This window comes from Lissotriton helveticus, chromosome 3_1 (genome assembly GCF_964261635.1).
Source record: "Lissotriton helveticus chromosome 3_1, aLisHel1.1, whole genome shotgun sequence".
Classification (NCBI taxonomy): Eukaryota; Metazoa; Chordata; class Amphibia; order Caudata; family Salamandridae; genus Lissotriton; species Lissotriton helveticus.
In genome coordinates, this window is record NC_136061.1 from 2048525682 (window position 1) to 2048541077 (window position 15396).

At 38.5% G+C, this 15396-nt stretch overlaps 1 protein-coding gene across 3 annotated transcripts in view; it reads right to left on the reverse strand.

Annotated features, from left to right (window-relative positions):
- The window catches only part of NTRK3 (neurotrophic receptor tyrosine kinase 3), a 1749208-nt gene that overhangs the window by 54786 nt on the left and 1679026 nt on the right, over positions 1-15396 (reverse strand). For 2 of the 3 annotated variants that reach the window (XM_078683168.1, XM_078683167.1), the window contains exon 16: positions 7984-8025. The exons of the other annotated variant lie outside the window; for it this stretch is intronic. In XM_078683168.1, the coding sequence (XP_078539294.1) occupies positions 7984-8025 (42 nt within the window). The remainder of the gene's footprint in view (positions 1-7983; positions 8026-15396) is intronic. 3 annotated transcript variants of the gene reach the window in all.

Consider the following 15396-nt stretch of genomic DNA (forward strand, 5'->3'; position numbering starts at 1 on the left):
GTTTCTCTTCATGCTTGAGCGACAGGCGATAGATGTTTCACTTACAAGACTTTCCAACTCTTTATTTCTCATAAACCAATGATCGTCTTTCTACAGATTGTATTTGCCTCCGTTTGATTGAACTTTCTTAGGAAAGGACAGAACAAAATTTTGCTAAATTTCTAAAATAAAAAATGGCCAGGGCTCTCGTCAGAAGGCAGCTGCAGCTTACACCTCAAATTGCTGCTGCCATGCTGCAATGATATTAACAACACAACTAGTAACCATCACACTGCAACAAGTGTAACAATTCAGACTATTTTAGGCCCCAAAGGTATAAGAATGGCTTGGGCGGCCTGTAATAAATTTTTTTTAAAGTGTATTGCATTAATAATCAGCTGTTCTTGTGGTCGTCTGTAAATTAGCCAGATAGCACCACCTTGTGGCAGGTTGTCGCAAGCGCCAGTGCTGACAATTAAATGCCGGTGGCAAGCAGAAGAAATCACCATCTCAAATTAAGCACTGGAACAAATTAATTCCTAAAGTGGATTTTAAGTAATAAAACATGGAATACAAGGATATAAAATGGTAAAATAGAGCTATGAAAAATAATATTTAGACTTAGCTGGGACACTCATGTACCAGCCGTCGAGAAATACGTTTTTAAGATGCCTGTTTTGAGATTTAGTAAAGCGTGCATGTCTGTGAATATATTCTTACTTGTTTGTTTGGAAATGGAATTCCCTGAATTTTGAGGATTACACTACTAATATTACAATATTGATTTTCAAATTGTGTGTATTGAGTACATGAGGTAATTTTAAAAAATTTGGTTTTGTTGTTACTTACAAGAACTCATTAGAATTTACCAGTGAAACACTATTCAAGTTCTGTTTATTTGTTTTTCATAATCAGTGTCTATAGTTTATAGATTAGCAACAAGTCTGCTCTGAGATGTCACAGCAACATCAGCGTGCAACATGGTGATCTAGTGCAGCTCCACCAGAGAGTTCTAATGAACAACTCGAGCCCTAATGTTCGGTATTCATGACAAAAGTGTGGTGCACCTGAACACCATCTTGATCACATCAAACCTAGACAACCAATAGTATTTCTTTAAGAAGTGGACAAAATGAGAGGGTTCATTTTGTCATGAAAATTATGGTTATGGTTAGTGCTATAGAAAGCTAAAATAAGGACTTGTTTTGTAAGAGTTATTTTAAATATCTTCCTCAGCCATGTCAGTAAAGCATTCTCACATGCAGACTGAAATGTTACTTTTAACACAAACAGCACTCTGACAGTTAAATCTCTAGTGATCAGCTGCATCTATGCCACCGAGTTCTAATGGTCAACTAGGGACCTAACATTCTAAATTCATGACAGAATTGTGGAACACCTGAACGCCATCTTGATGGAATCAAAATTCTAAAACTGAAGATACATCCTACAGGGGAGAGTGCAGTAAAATGAACAAAAGGCAAGGGGTTTTCTTTTTGTCATAGAAATTGTGGGTAGTGGGCTAGAAAGATAAAATGAGAACACATTTTTCTAGGAGTTACCAAATAGATTCCTACACAGTTTTAATAAATCATTCTGGCATGGAAATATGTACTTCCAACACCAGCTTCAGAACCAGTCTATTAGTTAACTCCTAATCAACTGTAATGTCATTACAGAGATCTAATGAATAACTAAAGTGCTAACATGCTGGCCTTGACTTTTGGCCAGGTGCAGCGAGGGTTGGGCCACAGGCCCTCACCTGTAGTCAGGTCTTGTGCTATGCCCTACCTGACCACCTAACATTATACTTGCAAGGCCTTCAGCACTTCACAACAAAGGTTAACCAAATGGTCTACTGCTCAATGAAGATCAGTTACCAGCTCTCAGCAAGTGACCTACCCACACACTTCAGCCATCAATAAAATTATAATGACATCCATCAAAAATGCTTCCAAGTAACGAACTGACAAACTTATATCACTCACTGACTTTTTTTGTTTTCCTAATATAAAAAACAATTAATGCTGTGCAACAAATCTGCCTGGAACTTTCTAAAATAGTTAATTCAAGTAGCACCTGGCACAGTACTTTTTATACCAATCCCTCAAGTGGTGGGAAAATAAATTAAGGGGTTCAGTAAAATTACTTTTTCGACTTTAACTCCGATAGAAATCTTTGCCCTTTACTAAGGAAACAAAAAGGTTGAACTGAATTAAATCAATCTTGGCATAAAAGTAGAACGTAAATTAAGGAAATGGCTTTGCTTAGTTTGGTGAAAACCTATGAAGCAGAAATTGGGAAATATGCCAGATTGGCTTGTAAGGGTTAAATAATTTAAACTAGCTGGACAAGGTTTGTGGACTATCCACTGAGCTAAATCAAAAAATAATCACATTTTATTGGAAGAAGGAGCTTTTTTCCCTTTCATACATATAATGTACCCAAATATGGTTTGCGACCTAAAGACCACAGCTCAGAAAAATATGACAGGGAAAGCATCCATTGCCCACCTCGGACCTCATAGGGTATCCCCGTCAAAATACAAGCAAACTAGATTTTACCACAAGAACTGTGAAATCCGAGGCCTGGCTTGTGGACTTGCAGAGAGGATCCAACATTTGTGAACCGAGCCTTGGGGATTCAAACCCAGCAGGTCATACTCCTGGACCCTCTTGGGTCCCCTGATGGATTTTCAGAATTAGGATTAGGTTTGTGACAATTGTGGAGGACCAAAAAGGGCTCACAACTCACTAAGTGGCATATTGACAAGCCCCTAACGCCACTAAAACGTCACTTTTTTGTACTTTGTGGTGGTGATATGAGCTTCGCCTTATTTACAAGGCAGCTATAAGCCACTTAATGTGGCTTCATGCTGCCTTGTAAATAATATTATACAGAACAGTGGTAACTATAACAAATATACTGAAAGTAATGATCATACAATTAATAGGTTGTATGTCTTCTGTCCGTCCGGACAGGAATTTATTTTTTAGATCAAAAAATAGTTTTTAGATTGTGAAAAATGTCAAGCGGGCACAGCCGTGACCTTCAACATATACAGAACAACAACAAAAAAGAAAAATGGAAAAAAGCACGAAATTGGTCTGTACACTTGTGTTTCAGTGGGACAGACGTTGAATATTAAACCACACCATTGCAACTATAAAGGTTACATACAGAATTTGCATATGGGGTTATGTGTCGACGTTTCGATGCCTGTCTTAAAATATGGGCATCATCATCAGGACATTGGATGACATTATTGTTGTCTTAATCATTATAAAAGAAAAGAATGTTTAGCATAAAGTCCGCGGCAAGTAGACCGGGAGATCTTGAAAAATTAAAGGTCGTGTTGGCAGAATATCTGCAACCTCGGGATTCGGTTTGAAATTCGGCACGAGTTAATCACGGCGTTTTCAATTGTTAGGATACATCGAAAAGCACAATGGCTATTTCGGAGGTGGTTAGTAGCTGCCACGAGTCTGGCGATCTCTTGTAAATAAGGCACCCTTTCATGCTAAATTTAGTGTGAAATTACTGTACAATGGGTGTTGCGGTGGGCATGCCACCTCAACACCCATATTTTTTTAGTGCAGTCCAGTGTAGGCATCCTTGCATTGTGGGGAAGGGATCCCTTCCTGCACATAAACAATCATTTTAAAAATGACAAGTTGCAACTTTCATGTGTGCTGCACAAAGCAGTATACAGAGAAGTTACAAATCACCATTTAAGATTGTTTATGTGCAGGAAGGTATCCCTTCCCCACATAACAAGGATGCCTGCACTGGTGCTAGGTAGCTAAATTTAGTTACAGTGCAGGGGGAAGCACAGGGCTGTACCGTATTGTTGTAAATACGGTGCAGCCCTGTGTTTTGGAAGTGGCAGAGCGTGGTGTTAAGCCATGAAGGCTAACGCAGTGCTCTGCCACTTCTTAGTAAATATACCCCTAAGAGTTTGCACACCAATAAAGTGGTTCATGAACCACTCCCCTCCTGATTTGTTTTTTAAAGTAGGCAGTACTTCCTGGCTGCCCAAAAGAAATGGGCAGCAAACTCCAGCTGATAGGGTACAAGCCCTGCATTTAAATCAATCCAGACGAAAAAGTGCATGGCCCGCGGCGATGCACAGCTCCGGTTGCCCATTCACATGCAGACCTTGGAAATATTTGTGAACACCCATGCACACCTTAGTTTATATGTATGAACAGAAATTCCAGGGCAGTTGTTCTTTCCTAACTGTGAAAAATATTAGGCCGTAGTTAAAAAGGTTTTTTGAGGTTGCAAACCCTCCAATTTGGTCAAATACAGGGTTTACGACTCAAAAACAGTTTTAAGTATGCACTAACTCCATTTTGCAATTCAGAAACGTTTTCAGAATTGCAAAATGTTATTGAACATCATTCCTGAATCACGATTTGGAAGGGACTTGTAAGGGTTGTTCCTTAAACATTGTCATTTAGTAATATATGCATCAATGGTTTGAGACTGTAATTCTAGTTGCACGCCATTGATAAGTTACTAACTCCCAAGTTAAAATGGTAGCTGATTTGCAAGGGTAATTTAGTTCCCATTAAATGTCTTCGTCTTCGTCTTTTCAATTTGTGTGTCAAATTCAGGAGAAGAAGGCAGTGGTTTGTGTAAACAATGACAGCTGTCACTGAAGTTTTTCAAAATGGAAAAAGCAGTACAGTTTTCTTTAAAAAAATAAGAAAATTGGGATTTTATGAAAAAGAGATAATAAAATATATAAAAAACTTTTTCCATCCCTTTGATTGTAGCCAATCACAGGGCATGGGGCCCCGCTAAGCATATTAAGAGTTTCCTCACCACCACACTTTTCATGGCGGCATAACCACCATGAAAAGTGTGGCAGTGAGGACACAAAGGGGGCTCTACAAGGTCCCCTGATGCCTCTGCACCATGTGGTGCACGCATGGGGGGACACCCTGTCTGCATGCTCCCCATGTCCCTGCATTGAACGAATTGCACAACGTTGTGCATTTTGGTCCGCGCAATAACATTTTAAGGGCACCGCCGTGGGATCGGCAAAGAACTGCCCGCCAGCGACTTAAGAAGTAATAATCTGGAAGGCAGTCTGTTTTAGCTTTGGCTGTGTGGGAGTGGGGCGACGGCATGGTGGCCCTGCTCCCACACCACCAAAATCATATGGCCCTTAGAATTTTGTCTCTTAACAGATGGATGTGGATGCATAGGACTGATTAAATCTTTTTTACATGTTTAAATCCATATTTTCACAATCATGAGTTTTGCACTTCATGTGTCACTCTATGAGTGCATCTTAAGTTTGCTATTAGCATTCTGAAACAGGTTTTAAGCCTACAATAAAAAATGTGAAATAAGAATGCTATAATGTGTGTGTTTAATACCAAAAAAAGATATATTATGCTTGTATAGTATTCCACTACTTGTGCATATTTTATGTGTATGAAAATGTGTACTCATGGTGAAGGGCAAAAAAACATATTGGAGGCTGAGATGAAATACAGCCAGCACGTATAGTTCATTGAAGTAAACAACAGACTAGTTTTGTGCACAGCATTGCGGACAATGCTCCGCACAACTTAGCAATGGCAGTCATACAATGAATGTTTACCTTTTGTGAAGTCACATCACCATTCAAGTGGTTCACAATAGATTATACATTTCAACATTATTAGAGCAAAATTAATGTTTCAAATATTTAACAACAGAGTAAAACTAAGCGATACTTAAGACACGTCTTCAAGAAAGAAACAAGCTTCACATTTTGCCTAGAACACTGATACCCAACAGGCAAAGGCTCCACAAGACAACTCCAACACCATAACAATTATGGTGACCAACTGGGGTGATACAATGGACGCATTGTAATTCCTAGGGGCCAGATTCTTCTATGGTGACACCTGATACCCCCAAAATCACCTTATTTCGTCTACGAAGTGCCCGCCCTGTAAGCAAAAGAATAATCATTGCCAAGCCATTCTCTTGACTCTAGGTGGTCTTTCAAGCAGCAAAGAAACTTTATCATGTTTTTTTCTTGCGATGATCACCGAAGATGCATATCATGGCAGCCTGTGCGGCAAGGTCAGTCGATAACCCACACTGGTGTTAATCAAAAGGGTGGCACCTTCTAAAGATCTCATATGCTTTGTAATTGCTATTCGTTCAATAATTAAACCCATAACTGGCAGAATCCACAAAGGACAGAATTTGGTAATTAAGTAGCCATAGATTCTCCTTTTCTTTAGAAGTTACAAAAGGGCCTTTTGGAATCCTTCCAGCACCTACCCATTTGAGATGGATCTGTTGTCATTTTCAATGACTTCCAGAACCACAGACTCACATGTCCTGTGAAAGAGCTATGTGTGGCAAGTGCCCACATTACAAATATGAACTTGTACACATCAGTAGCAGAACACTCTGAAAAGAGTTCCTGAATTGCTAAATGTTTTCAGCTGTCGTCTCCATGGCCCCTTGACGATTCCTTTCAGGTTCCTGAGCCTTCTTGCACGTTTCTATGTTATCCCATCTCCCACCACTCAACTCGGCATGTTAAACAGATACAACACTGTAAGTACAATGTTGTCCCCATAGTAATAATGTGTAATTTTCCGCATGGTCAGTGGTTCGGGAGGCATTTGGGGCCATATGTATCAACATACCCCTTTGCGATTCCTTAATAGCGATTTTTAAGGAATCGCTATTTAGAAATCGCAAAATGGTATGTATGAAGAAATTCGCTATTTTTTTGCGATTCCTTACAATTCCTTAATTGCGATTAGCAAATTGCTAATCGCAATTAAGGAATAATTTCCCATTCATTTCTATGGGCCAGGAGGCCCATAGGAGTGAAGGGTAAATTTGCGATTCGCAATTTGCAAATCGCAAATTGTGAATATTTTCAAGGGTGCAGGGGTGTCCAAAGGACACCCTGTTGCACCCCTGAAATCTGCATGGGTGCACATGTGGCGCACATACATGCCCTAAGGGCACGTCTGTGCGTCACATGGCACTTTGAAAAATGAAAAAACAAATATTTTGGAAGGAATTCGCAACTTATCACCAACTAGAAGTTGGTGGTAATTTGCGATTCCTTAAGGCCAATTTGCTATTTTTTTTGCTTCTTACATTGCATTTAAGGAATCGCAAAATTAGCGATTCCTTAAATGCAATCGCAAAATAAGGAATCGCAAATTTTGCGATTCCTTATTTTGAACCACTTTTTGCTTAATACATACCATTTAGCAAATTCGAATTCGCCTTTGGGAATGCGAATTTGCTTGAAACATATGACCCTTGGTTTCTAAATTCTGTACAATCTTGAAACAGACTTTTCACTGACACATGGAATGAACATTAAGCTTTTCACCTAATTTTCATTGTTTTGTTTCCTGCTGTCCAAGTAGCAATCAATGTGCACTAATGTACCTGAAAATATTTTAGGGAGCTTTTACCAAGGGTTTTCAGCTGTAAATTATCTATTCAAAACAAATTCAGGGCTCCCTTTAACTTTCATAGTCATGCTTTTCTTCTAAATCGAGCTACAGTGATTGTAACACAATAAAATAGCATTGTCCCTTCCACTGTCATGTTAAATAGAACAACTCTGAATGTAGCAAAAACATCCCTTAAACTCAGCGGTGGCCGGCACAGGTGAACGCGGTGAGCGGGGCGGGGTGGGTGAGGGGTAAATTGACGGAATAGGTATAATTAAATTAATACATAATACCTATTCCGTCGTCTGTTAGCTTCCTCCCCGCCACACCATGCCCATCCGCCCCCCACGTCCTTACCTGTGCCGGCTGCCACTGCTTAAAATGCACACAATTATATGATAATGTACATAAAACTCTTCAAATCATAACGTCATCATGCTTCTATTTTTTTTCGAACAGGTGAATAGTAATCGCTATTTAAAAGATATCTTATACAAGGGTACTTTGGGTAAACTGTGCTTGAAACATGATTGAAAAAGATAAATAGGCGCCTTCACATTGTTACCTTTGGCGCTTGCCAAACACCAGGAGGATTTTCCGTCAGACCCTGCTGAAAAAGGGGGTAGCATTAGCACTGAAATTCCATGGTTCAGTTCAGAATTATTATAACAGTAAGAGAGGTGCATGGGTGAAAGCAGGCTGACAGTGTGCATTAGTCACTTAAAAGTTCCTCGGCTACTTTTAAATACCGTGTTCATAAGGTGTATCTCCACTACATTGGATACACTAAATTATGAATCACTACATTAAAGACACTGCATTGTGGGATATTATGTCTAAAAAGGAAGACGTGAGAGTTAAAGAAGTTAAAGTTTACTTCATATGATAAAATTGACATGGGTAACTAAATTAAGCGAGGTTAGCCCTCTGAGACAATGTAATGTCCCACAATGTAGTGGGTTTCCATGTAGTGAAAAACAACCACTCTTAAAGATTCAATACGAAGATTTTTGGATAATTTTTAAGAATACATTTGAGGAAATGTAATTTCAAGTTTACCTGAATTCACAAGTTGGATTACATCTGATCTTCAATATCGATATTTTAACTTAGAATTATGCGCGGCTGACACTTATTATAAGACCCGGAAACAGATGCATTTGTTTACATAACAAACAGAGCACAACCAATCACAATGCAAATTGCCTTAGAATGACATACCCTATTGTGAAAGTGAATATCTAAGAGGAGCATCTTAAATATGAATTCAATGTTCTATGATCTTTCCTTCTGTGGCCTTTTGGGTGACGTTTGCCAAACGAGGCATGTGACGTTGCCTGCAATGAAATTCAATCATTGCAGTGGACATTTATACTTTCTTTAATCATTTGTTTTTGAGAATTTCTGACATTTATATGTGAAAAAGAATTATGGATTGTACCATGAAAGTGTGAGTTTGTCTAGGACACAGCTGTGCACTGTTTTTGAAATTCCATTATTTTAACACGGAATGTCTCAGTGTTAGTGCATGAGCTCCAAGCAACAAAACTAAGATATTACAAGAGACAATCACTGCTGTGCTGTCGTCAAACGACCTATTGACTCGTAGAAATGCTTCGTTATATGTATGGACTTTACAAAATGTGATTGCATAAAACAGATGCACAGCTGTGCCCTGTATATCTTCATGAGAGGGTCCCAGAAATTCCCTTTCTGCCTGGTGTTCGTTCCCTTACTGCTTGATATTATGAGCAGCGCAAAGATAACCTTTCTAATTAGTGAATACATATTTTAAAGCCTCCTGTTGGACATAAGTGATTTATTTCCGCCAAAAGACAGCATACAAATAGAAATAACCAGATACGGTTTAATCACAAAAATATATTAGCGCCAATATGGCACGAATTGTATAACCAGGCTCATGAGTGGGGAATTTATATGTTTCCGAATTGCTTAAAACATGATCAGCTGTCAAATTTGAACAGTTCTCAAAATGTCAATGCGTTTGGATATTAAAAATATTAAAAGTGAATTGTCAAGTACAAAACCTGTTGACCCCAAGATGAGCTTTAGTTGAAAGCGTGTAAATTAAATCCTAAACATCAAGGTCTGTGCCCACACGAGTGTTGCTATACTTGACATGCCAGTCAAAGGCTGCAATGACGCCAGTGGAACTTCGGTCTCTGCAGCACCTCAACATCTATGGAACCCATCTTTGCCCTCAAACAGAACAGGTCATAGGAAGATCTGATAAAGGGTGAGACAGAGGAATGCTACAGTCTATCACACAGTCATCTGAGTCTGATGCCTGATGAGGGCAAGCGCAGTGCTGTGTAAAACATGCCTGGCTAAGCAATGACAATGAGAAAAGGTATTAAGGCAGTGGTCTTCAAATTTGTAATGCCACGCCCTGCCATGTTTAAAAATATAATCATAGGGCCCCTCTCAATTTATCACAGTTATACTGTTAAATTGGTCATGTTTACATAAGTATAAACATACATAAACTTTGTGCTTGAGTTCTGTTATTTAAATACAATCAAATTCATGATTATCAAACACACTCTTCCAGTCAGGCAGGCGTTACTAAAGTGTGAAGGTATCCATAGTGGGCTTATTAGAAATGGGGGGTGTTTGAGGAGTATTTGGAGATCCTTCCCCTTTGACACCTAATCCCAGCCACGAGTAAATGACAAAAGATGGCCCATTACAGAGAAGCTTACTGATAGGCATTTTCTCTCGTTTAAATCAAAGGACTGTTATCAGCATGAAGCCTTTCTTGCCCAGAGCCTGACTACCCTCCTGGAATCTGTTAAGGCCCCCCTTGAGGGACCCACCCCCCAGTTTGAAGACGTCTGTATTAAAGCCTGAGTGGTTTCTTTATCAAGTGGTATAGTCACTCCACATAAGTTGTTATGTCATGGGGGTTGTATAAGTTAGGTAAGCTCTCCAACCATCAATGTTTCCTCCTCTTTAGACTCAATGAATGACTGTCAGTCCATTGTAGAAGTGGGAGCATAAAGTGACACCTTTGAGAGAGGCTTGGAGGGGATGTATATGGAGAATCTGTCTGAGTTCAATTGGCTGTTGCAGTATTTCATCTCTCAAGGCATGGTCTACCTGAAGGGGGACTGCAGAGGCCATGAGCCTTGTTAGGATGGGATGTGTACTTCTTGCCCCTATGCAATGCGAGGATTGCTAGATCCATCACTTGCCTACATCATCAGGGCATGCTGATTCAGCTTTATTCAGGCTACTATATATACGGTTTGTGTGTGGTATTTTTCCAGTGTTAATCTAGCTGAAATGCAGCGGCATGCTTTGTGGGGTCAAAGGCAAGGACGCAGTCAACAGGTGACTGGGTAGCTGAAGTCTGAGAGTGAAGAAGGAAGAATGTTTGTCCTTCTAAATAACTTTTGGCATAGATGGTATGTCCTAAATCTCATTTAAAACAAATAACACCCCTTTAGAGTTCATAAAAGAAAATGTACTCCATGGGATTCTCTTTTAATAAACAATTTTTAGGACACATTGATTGTATTAGATAATATTTCTGACGTAGATATTTTGACGTATAACTACTTTACAGAGGTGTGTCTTCGGTTCTTTCCTGAATTGTATCGGGATAAGGGTGGCCCTGAAGGATACAGGGATGCTGTTCCCAATCCTTGCTGCAGAAATGGAGAAAGGCCACTGCCTCGTCCTTAAATATAAATGTAATTTTCTCAATTTCTGCTAACAGGCCCAACAGATTGATGGAAAACATCTGCTCATAAAACACTACTGACAATATTAACTGTCCATCCTAGGTAACCCGCAAAACTATCAGTTAGTGTTTTCTATGTAGAAGAGAACAGTTTTGTCTTTTTCCTTGTTTCCTACTCGAACAAATAACCCACTCACAACATTTGAGTACTGCCAATATCCAAGTGTCTATTTAATGTTACTGAAACAGCGATAACAGCAAATCCCTCTGACCACAAGTTCCTCGCCAACGCAACTCATCATTTGTGAACATGTTTAGAACTATATCACTGTCCAATTCTTTTTTAAAACATCTGCTCAGCTATTCCAGAGCTGGATGTAGCATGTGACAAATAATCTACTTGAACAGCACCCCACATACGTTTCATCTGCCACAACAAATATGCCTGGGACTGGTCTAGGGCTCTTAGGCTGCATCTGTCTAGTTCTTTGGGTTATAGATACAGCTTCAGCAACACGACAACCCCATCTGGACATTGGAATATGTGCCCAATGAGCTCAATACTAAGGTAATCTACATGCACTCTAATTTTGATTTCAAGTTATTTCGTTGAAACTGTCTGGTCTTTGATAAGGAAAACGAATGGTCTTGCTATTTCTCCATACCCCACTTTTCTATGTGCATATATATACACCTACCCATTATTTGCTCCCACCTTAGTTCTAGAAGAGTTTTTTATTTTGTTGGAAATGTTATTGTCATGAAGAATTTATAGTCTCTGATGTACAGTTGTCAATAATTTTCAATTTCAGATTCTAAACACATGTTTATGCTCACAATATCAACATGGCAATTCTCTGGTTTTTCTGTCCTGCCAGAGGCGGTACACTCATCCACTCTTGATGGCAATCCAATATCTATACTTTCCTTTAGGCACCTTTACTCCAGGGCACTTAGCAGTCTCTGTGCCCATAATGATCTTAGAGGAGATGAAAGAAGGCCCCCTTTAAGCTCATTACAGTTGAATGTGATTAACAGTATGTATCTGTTATCTTTCCAACCCACTACCTTTATTGACCTAAGTGTTTAAATCGGGCGATCAATTTTACTTAAAGCACAAAGAAGGCACAACATGATAAATGATGCTAAGTCTTTCCATGGCCTTATTATGGCTATCTGTGTAGCATCATCTGAACAACCAAAAACACAGCCTCACAATTGTCAGGATGGCATAGGAGTGTATGTTTTCCCTACATTTAATACTATTCAACGCTGTTGGTAGGAATGATTAATTTTATCCAGGTAGGTTGCTATTTGTCATATACTTATATAACAATTCTTGAGCAGAACCTTTGATCCATGGTCACCTTAAGAGGATGGTCAAAGAATAATATTTGAAGTAGACATTCACTGTTCAAGAAATGATTGTGGGGAACCTGTCAAAGAAGCCTTTATTTATATTAAATAGCAAAGTAGTCCATTATTAATAGATATGGTGAACATCATCTATATTTTCCTAAAATGTGAATGTTAAGGGCTGATGAGATAGTGGAGCGATTTCATGGGTTGAAATGTGGACAGGCGAGACTATCGGAATTGTTTAAATAGGTGAAAAGATAACAGGAAGAGTAGGAGAGCTAAAAGAAACATTGTGAATTGTCTGAACCTTCGTGAAAGGAAAATATTTTACCTTGTATGCTGCACTCATCTGTATAGCACGTGGTCTCATTAGCTCTTGTGCAGCCTCCTTGAGAGTTTATACACTATTGTGACCGAAATGTACAATATTTTTGATGGTTGTATTTATTAAAAACGTCTACTAATTGTATATGATTTTGATGTAATCACTTGTAATTTCCTGCAAGGTTTAATGCTATATCTTTAGCTTAATTAATTAGAAAACCAAAATTGTAATATACATTTCAAGAGTAATTTGATATTTAAAAGAGGGTGAAAATATAGTGCTTAGTTGATACAGGCATTTAAGTTGTTCGGGAACAATACCTTTGTCATGTTGTGCTCATTGGAGTTAGCTTGGAGTTGTATGATGTTTCTAAAATATATTAAGCTGGAAATTAATAATTTTAGTTCCCAAGAGTAACCTGATTCGGTTTAAAAGAAAAAAAGGTAATTGAAGTCCTCATTTGTAGGTGATTTTTATTACTCTCTTTTCTTTAAAGCACCATCATTATGTACTATAATTTATAATAACTGGTCAGGATTCCATAATTGTCTATTTAAGGAGGCTTTAGCAAGAGGTACAACAGTGTAAACAGGCGAGTAAATCTATGTAGTTTTAACAGAAAATGTGCAGTTCCAAATTAAATACAATCAACTGATGGATGGGGAGCAATATTCAAAGTTCGAGATTTTATATTGTTGTATTCTCACTTTTGCTGATTGCAAAAAGGGTATTACAGTGCTGTGCAGAATTATGCGATTAGTACACTGGCACATGTATACATGGACTAGGCTTAACGTATGTGTGAGGTGAGACAACATGATCCTAGTAGTCCTCATTATGACTATATTTAGATTTTTAGTATCTGCATGCTTTCTTCTAAATGGGCTCTTCCCTATTCCATGCTCCATGCCTCGTGCTCTCTTTCCATGCCTTTGCTTCGTCGTCCATGCTTTAAGCTCAATAGTACCAGATGCATCAGCCATAAACTAAATATGGTAAAGCTTCGAGTGCTGCATTCTGTCCTAGACCTGGAAGATTGAAAGTAAAACATGTGCAGTTTTACCTCTCTTGTGTTAAATTTACAGATTTAAAATGCTTGCGGTAAGCTATTGGTGTAAACAGTGAGCTCTATCGTTTACTAAAACTGCAAAAAAAATAAGACTATTTTTAAAAATGTGACTGAACTGAAGAAAAGCATCTAGCAGTATAATACATCCCCAAGCAATCATATAAAAATGTATAACGTGCTTGCTGCTTTAATTTGAACAAACGTATGCCTTAAACATGCACACAATGTAGGTTCATCCTTATTCGTATGGAGTTCTAACTTTCACTTCATCATTATTAAGTCAGCTTCTCATTAGCAAGCGGGCCTAGCAGATTAGCAGTAGGTGGAAAATCAGACTTTGCAGGATTGGAGTAGATTAAAGTTGCGTTTTAAGATTTCAAAACACGAGGTACAAGATTAGAAAGACTTGTATATGAGTAAATTTCTCGAATCCTGGTAGAACTCTGTAAATGCACTAAAAACAGAAGAGCATATTATCAAGACATGCGATAAAATTATCGCCGTTTTAGCGATAAATGTGAAGGACATTTAACATGGGCTGCAATTGGAATTCCATAGAGCATATTATCAAGCCCATTATCGCCATTTTAGCGGCAGTTTTCTGCCGCTAAAACGGCAATAATTTTATCGCCTGTCTTGATAATATGCCCCAAAGATCGCATCTATTGTTGTGAACTGACATTTATTATAGCACCTGTTAATGAAATTTGCCACAACATAGAGCCTTTTCATTCTAAATCTCAATGTGACGTCTAGCTCATTCAGAATAAGAGATGCCTTTCAAAAGAATAAGTAGACAAGAACAAAAAATATTTACAGATGTTTGCGGCCCATAACCAATTTCAAAAGCAGAAAGTTCAAAGCACCAGTCAAATGAATCAGCTGATCTAAAGTAAGACATAGATAAGGTGGCAATTTTAAAAGGAAATAGGAACATCAAGTCTGTTAACTGAGCCTAATTGGTATGTTTCAGTTCAAGGTGATATGCTTCATTTGGATTATAACTATTATTGCAAAGGGGTAATTTCACATTTTTTTTTTTTAAACGGGTGTACTTCTATGACTTCCTCTGAACTTAGTTTTATTCTTTTTTGCTTTTCTTAAAGAAGGTGTTACAGCACACCTGAAAAGACAACAACCAGACTTAAGTTTCGAGACATGCCATTGTGACTGTTATGTGACTTTTTTAAAGTTGCCTATACCCCCTTTGTGAAATTGTACATAGCATACAATTGTGCACAGCGGGAAGAGGAATCAACAAATATTAAACTTTTTTCTTTTTCTCTGCAGCCCAAAAATATTTCTTTGTGGTAAAACCTGTTACCCCCGGAAAATCCTATGATGAGCTGTTTTCTTTGCTATCTGGAAGATGATACCTTGCCTGGAGGAACCTTCTGACAATTTCAGTGTCGGAGAAGGTTCAACTTTAGTTTGAAAAATGGCACAATGTAAGTGTGTGGGTGTTAACAAGATGACAAAGCAAACCACCCCCTGTAAGACCCACGTCTGACAACTTGTG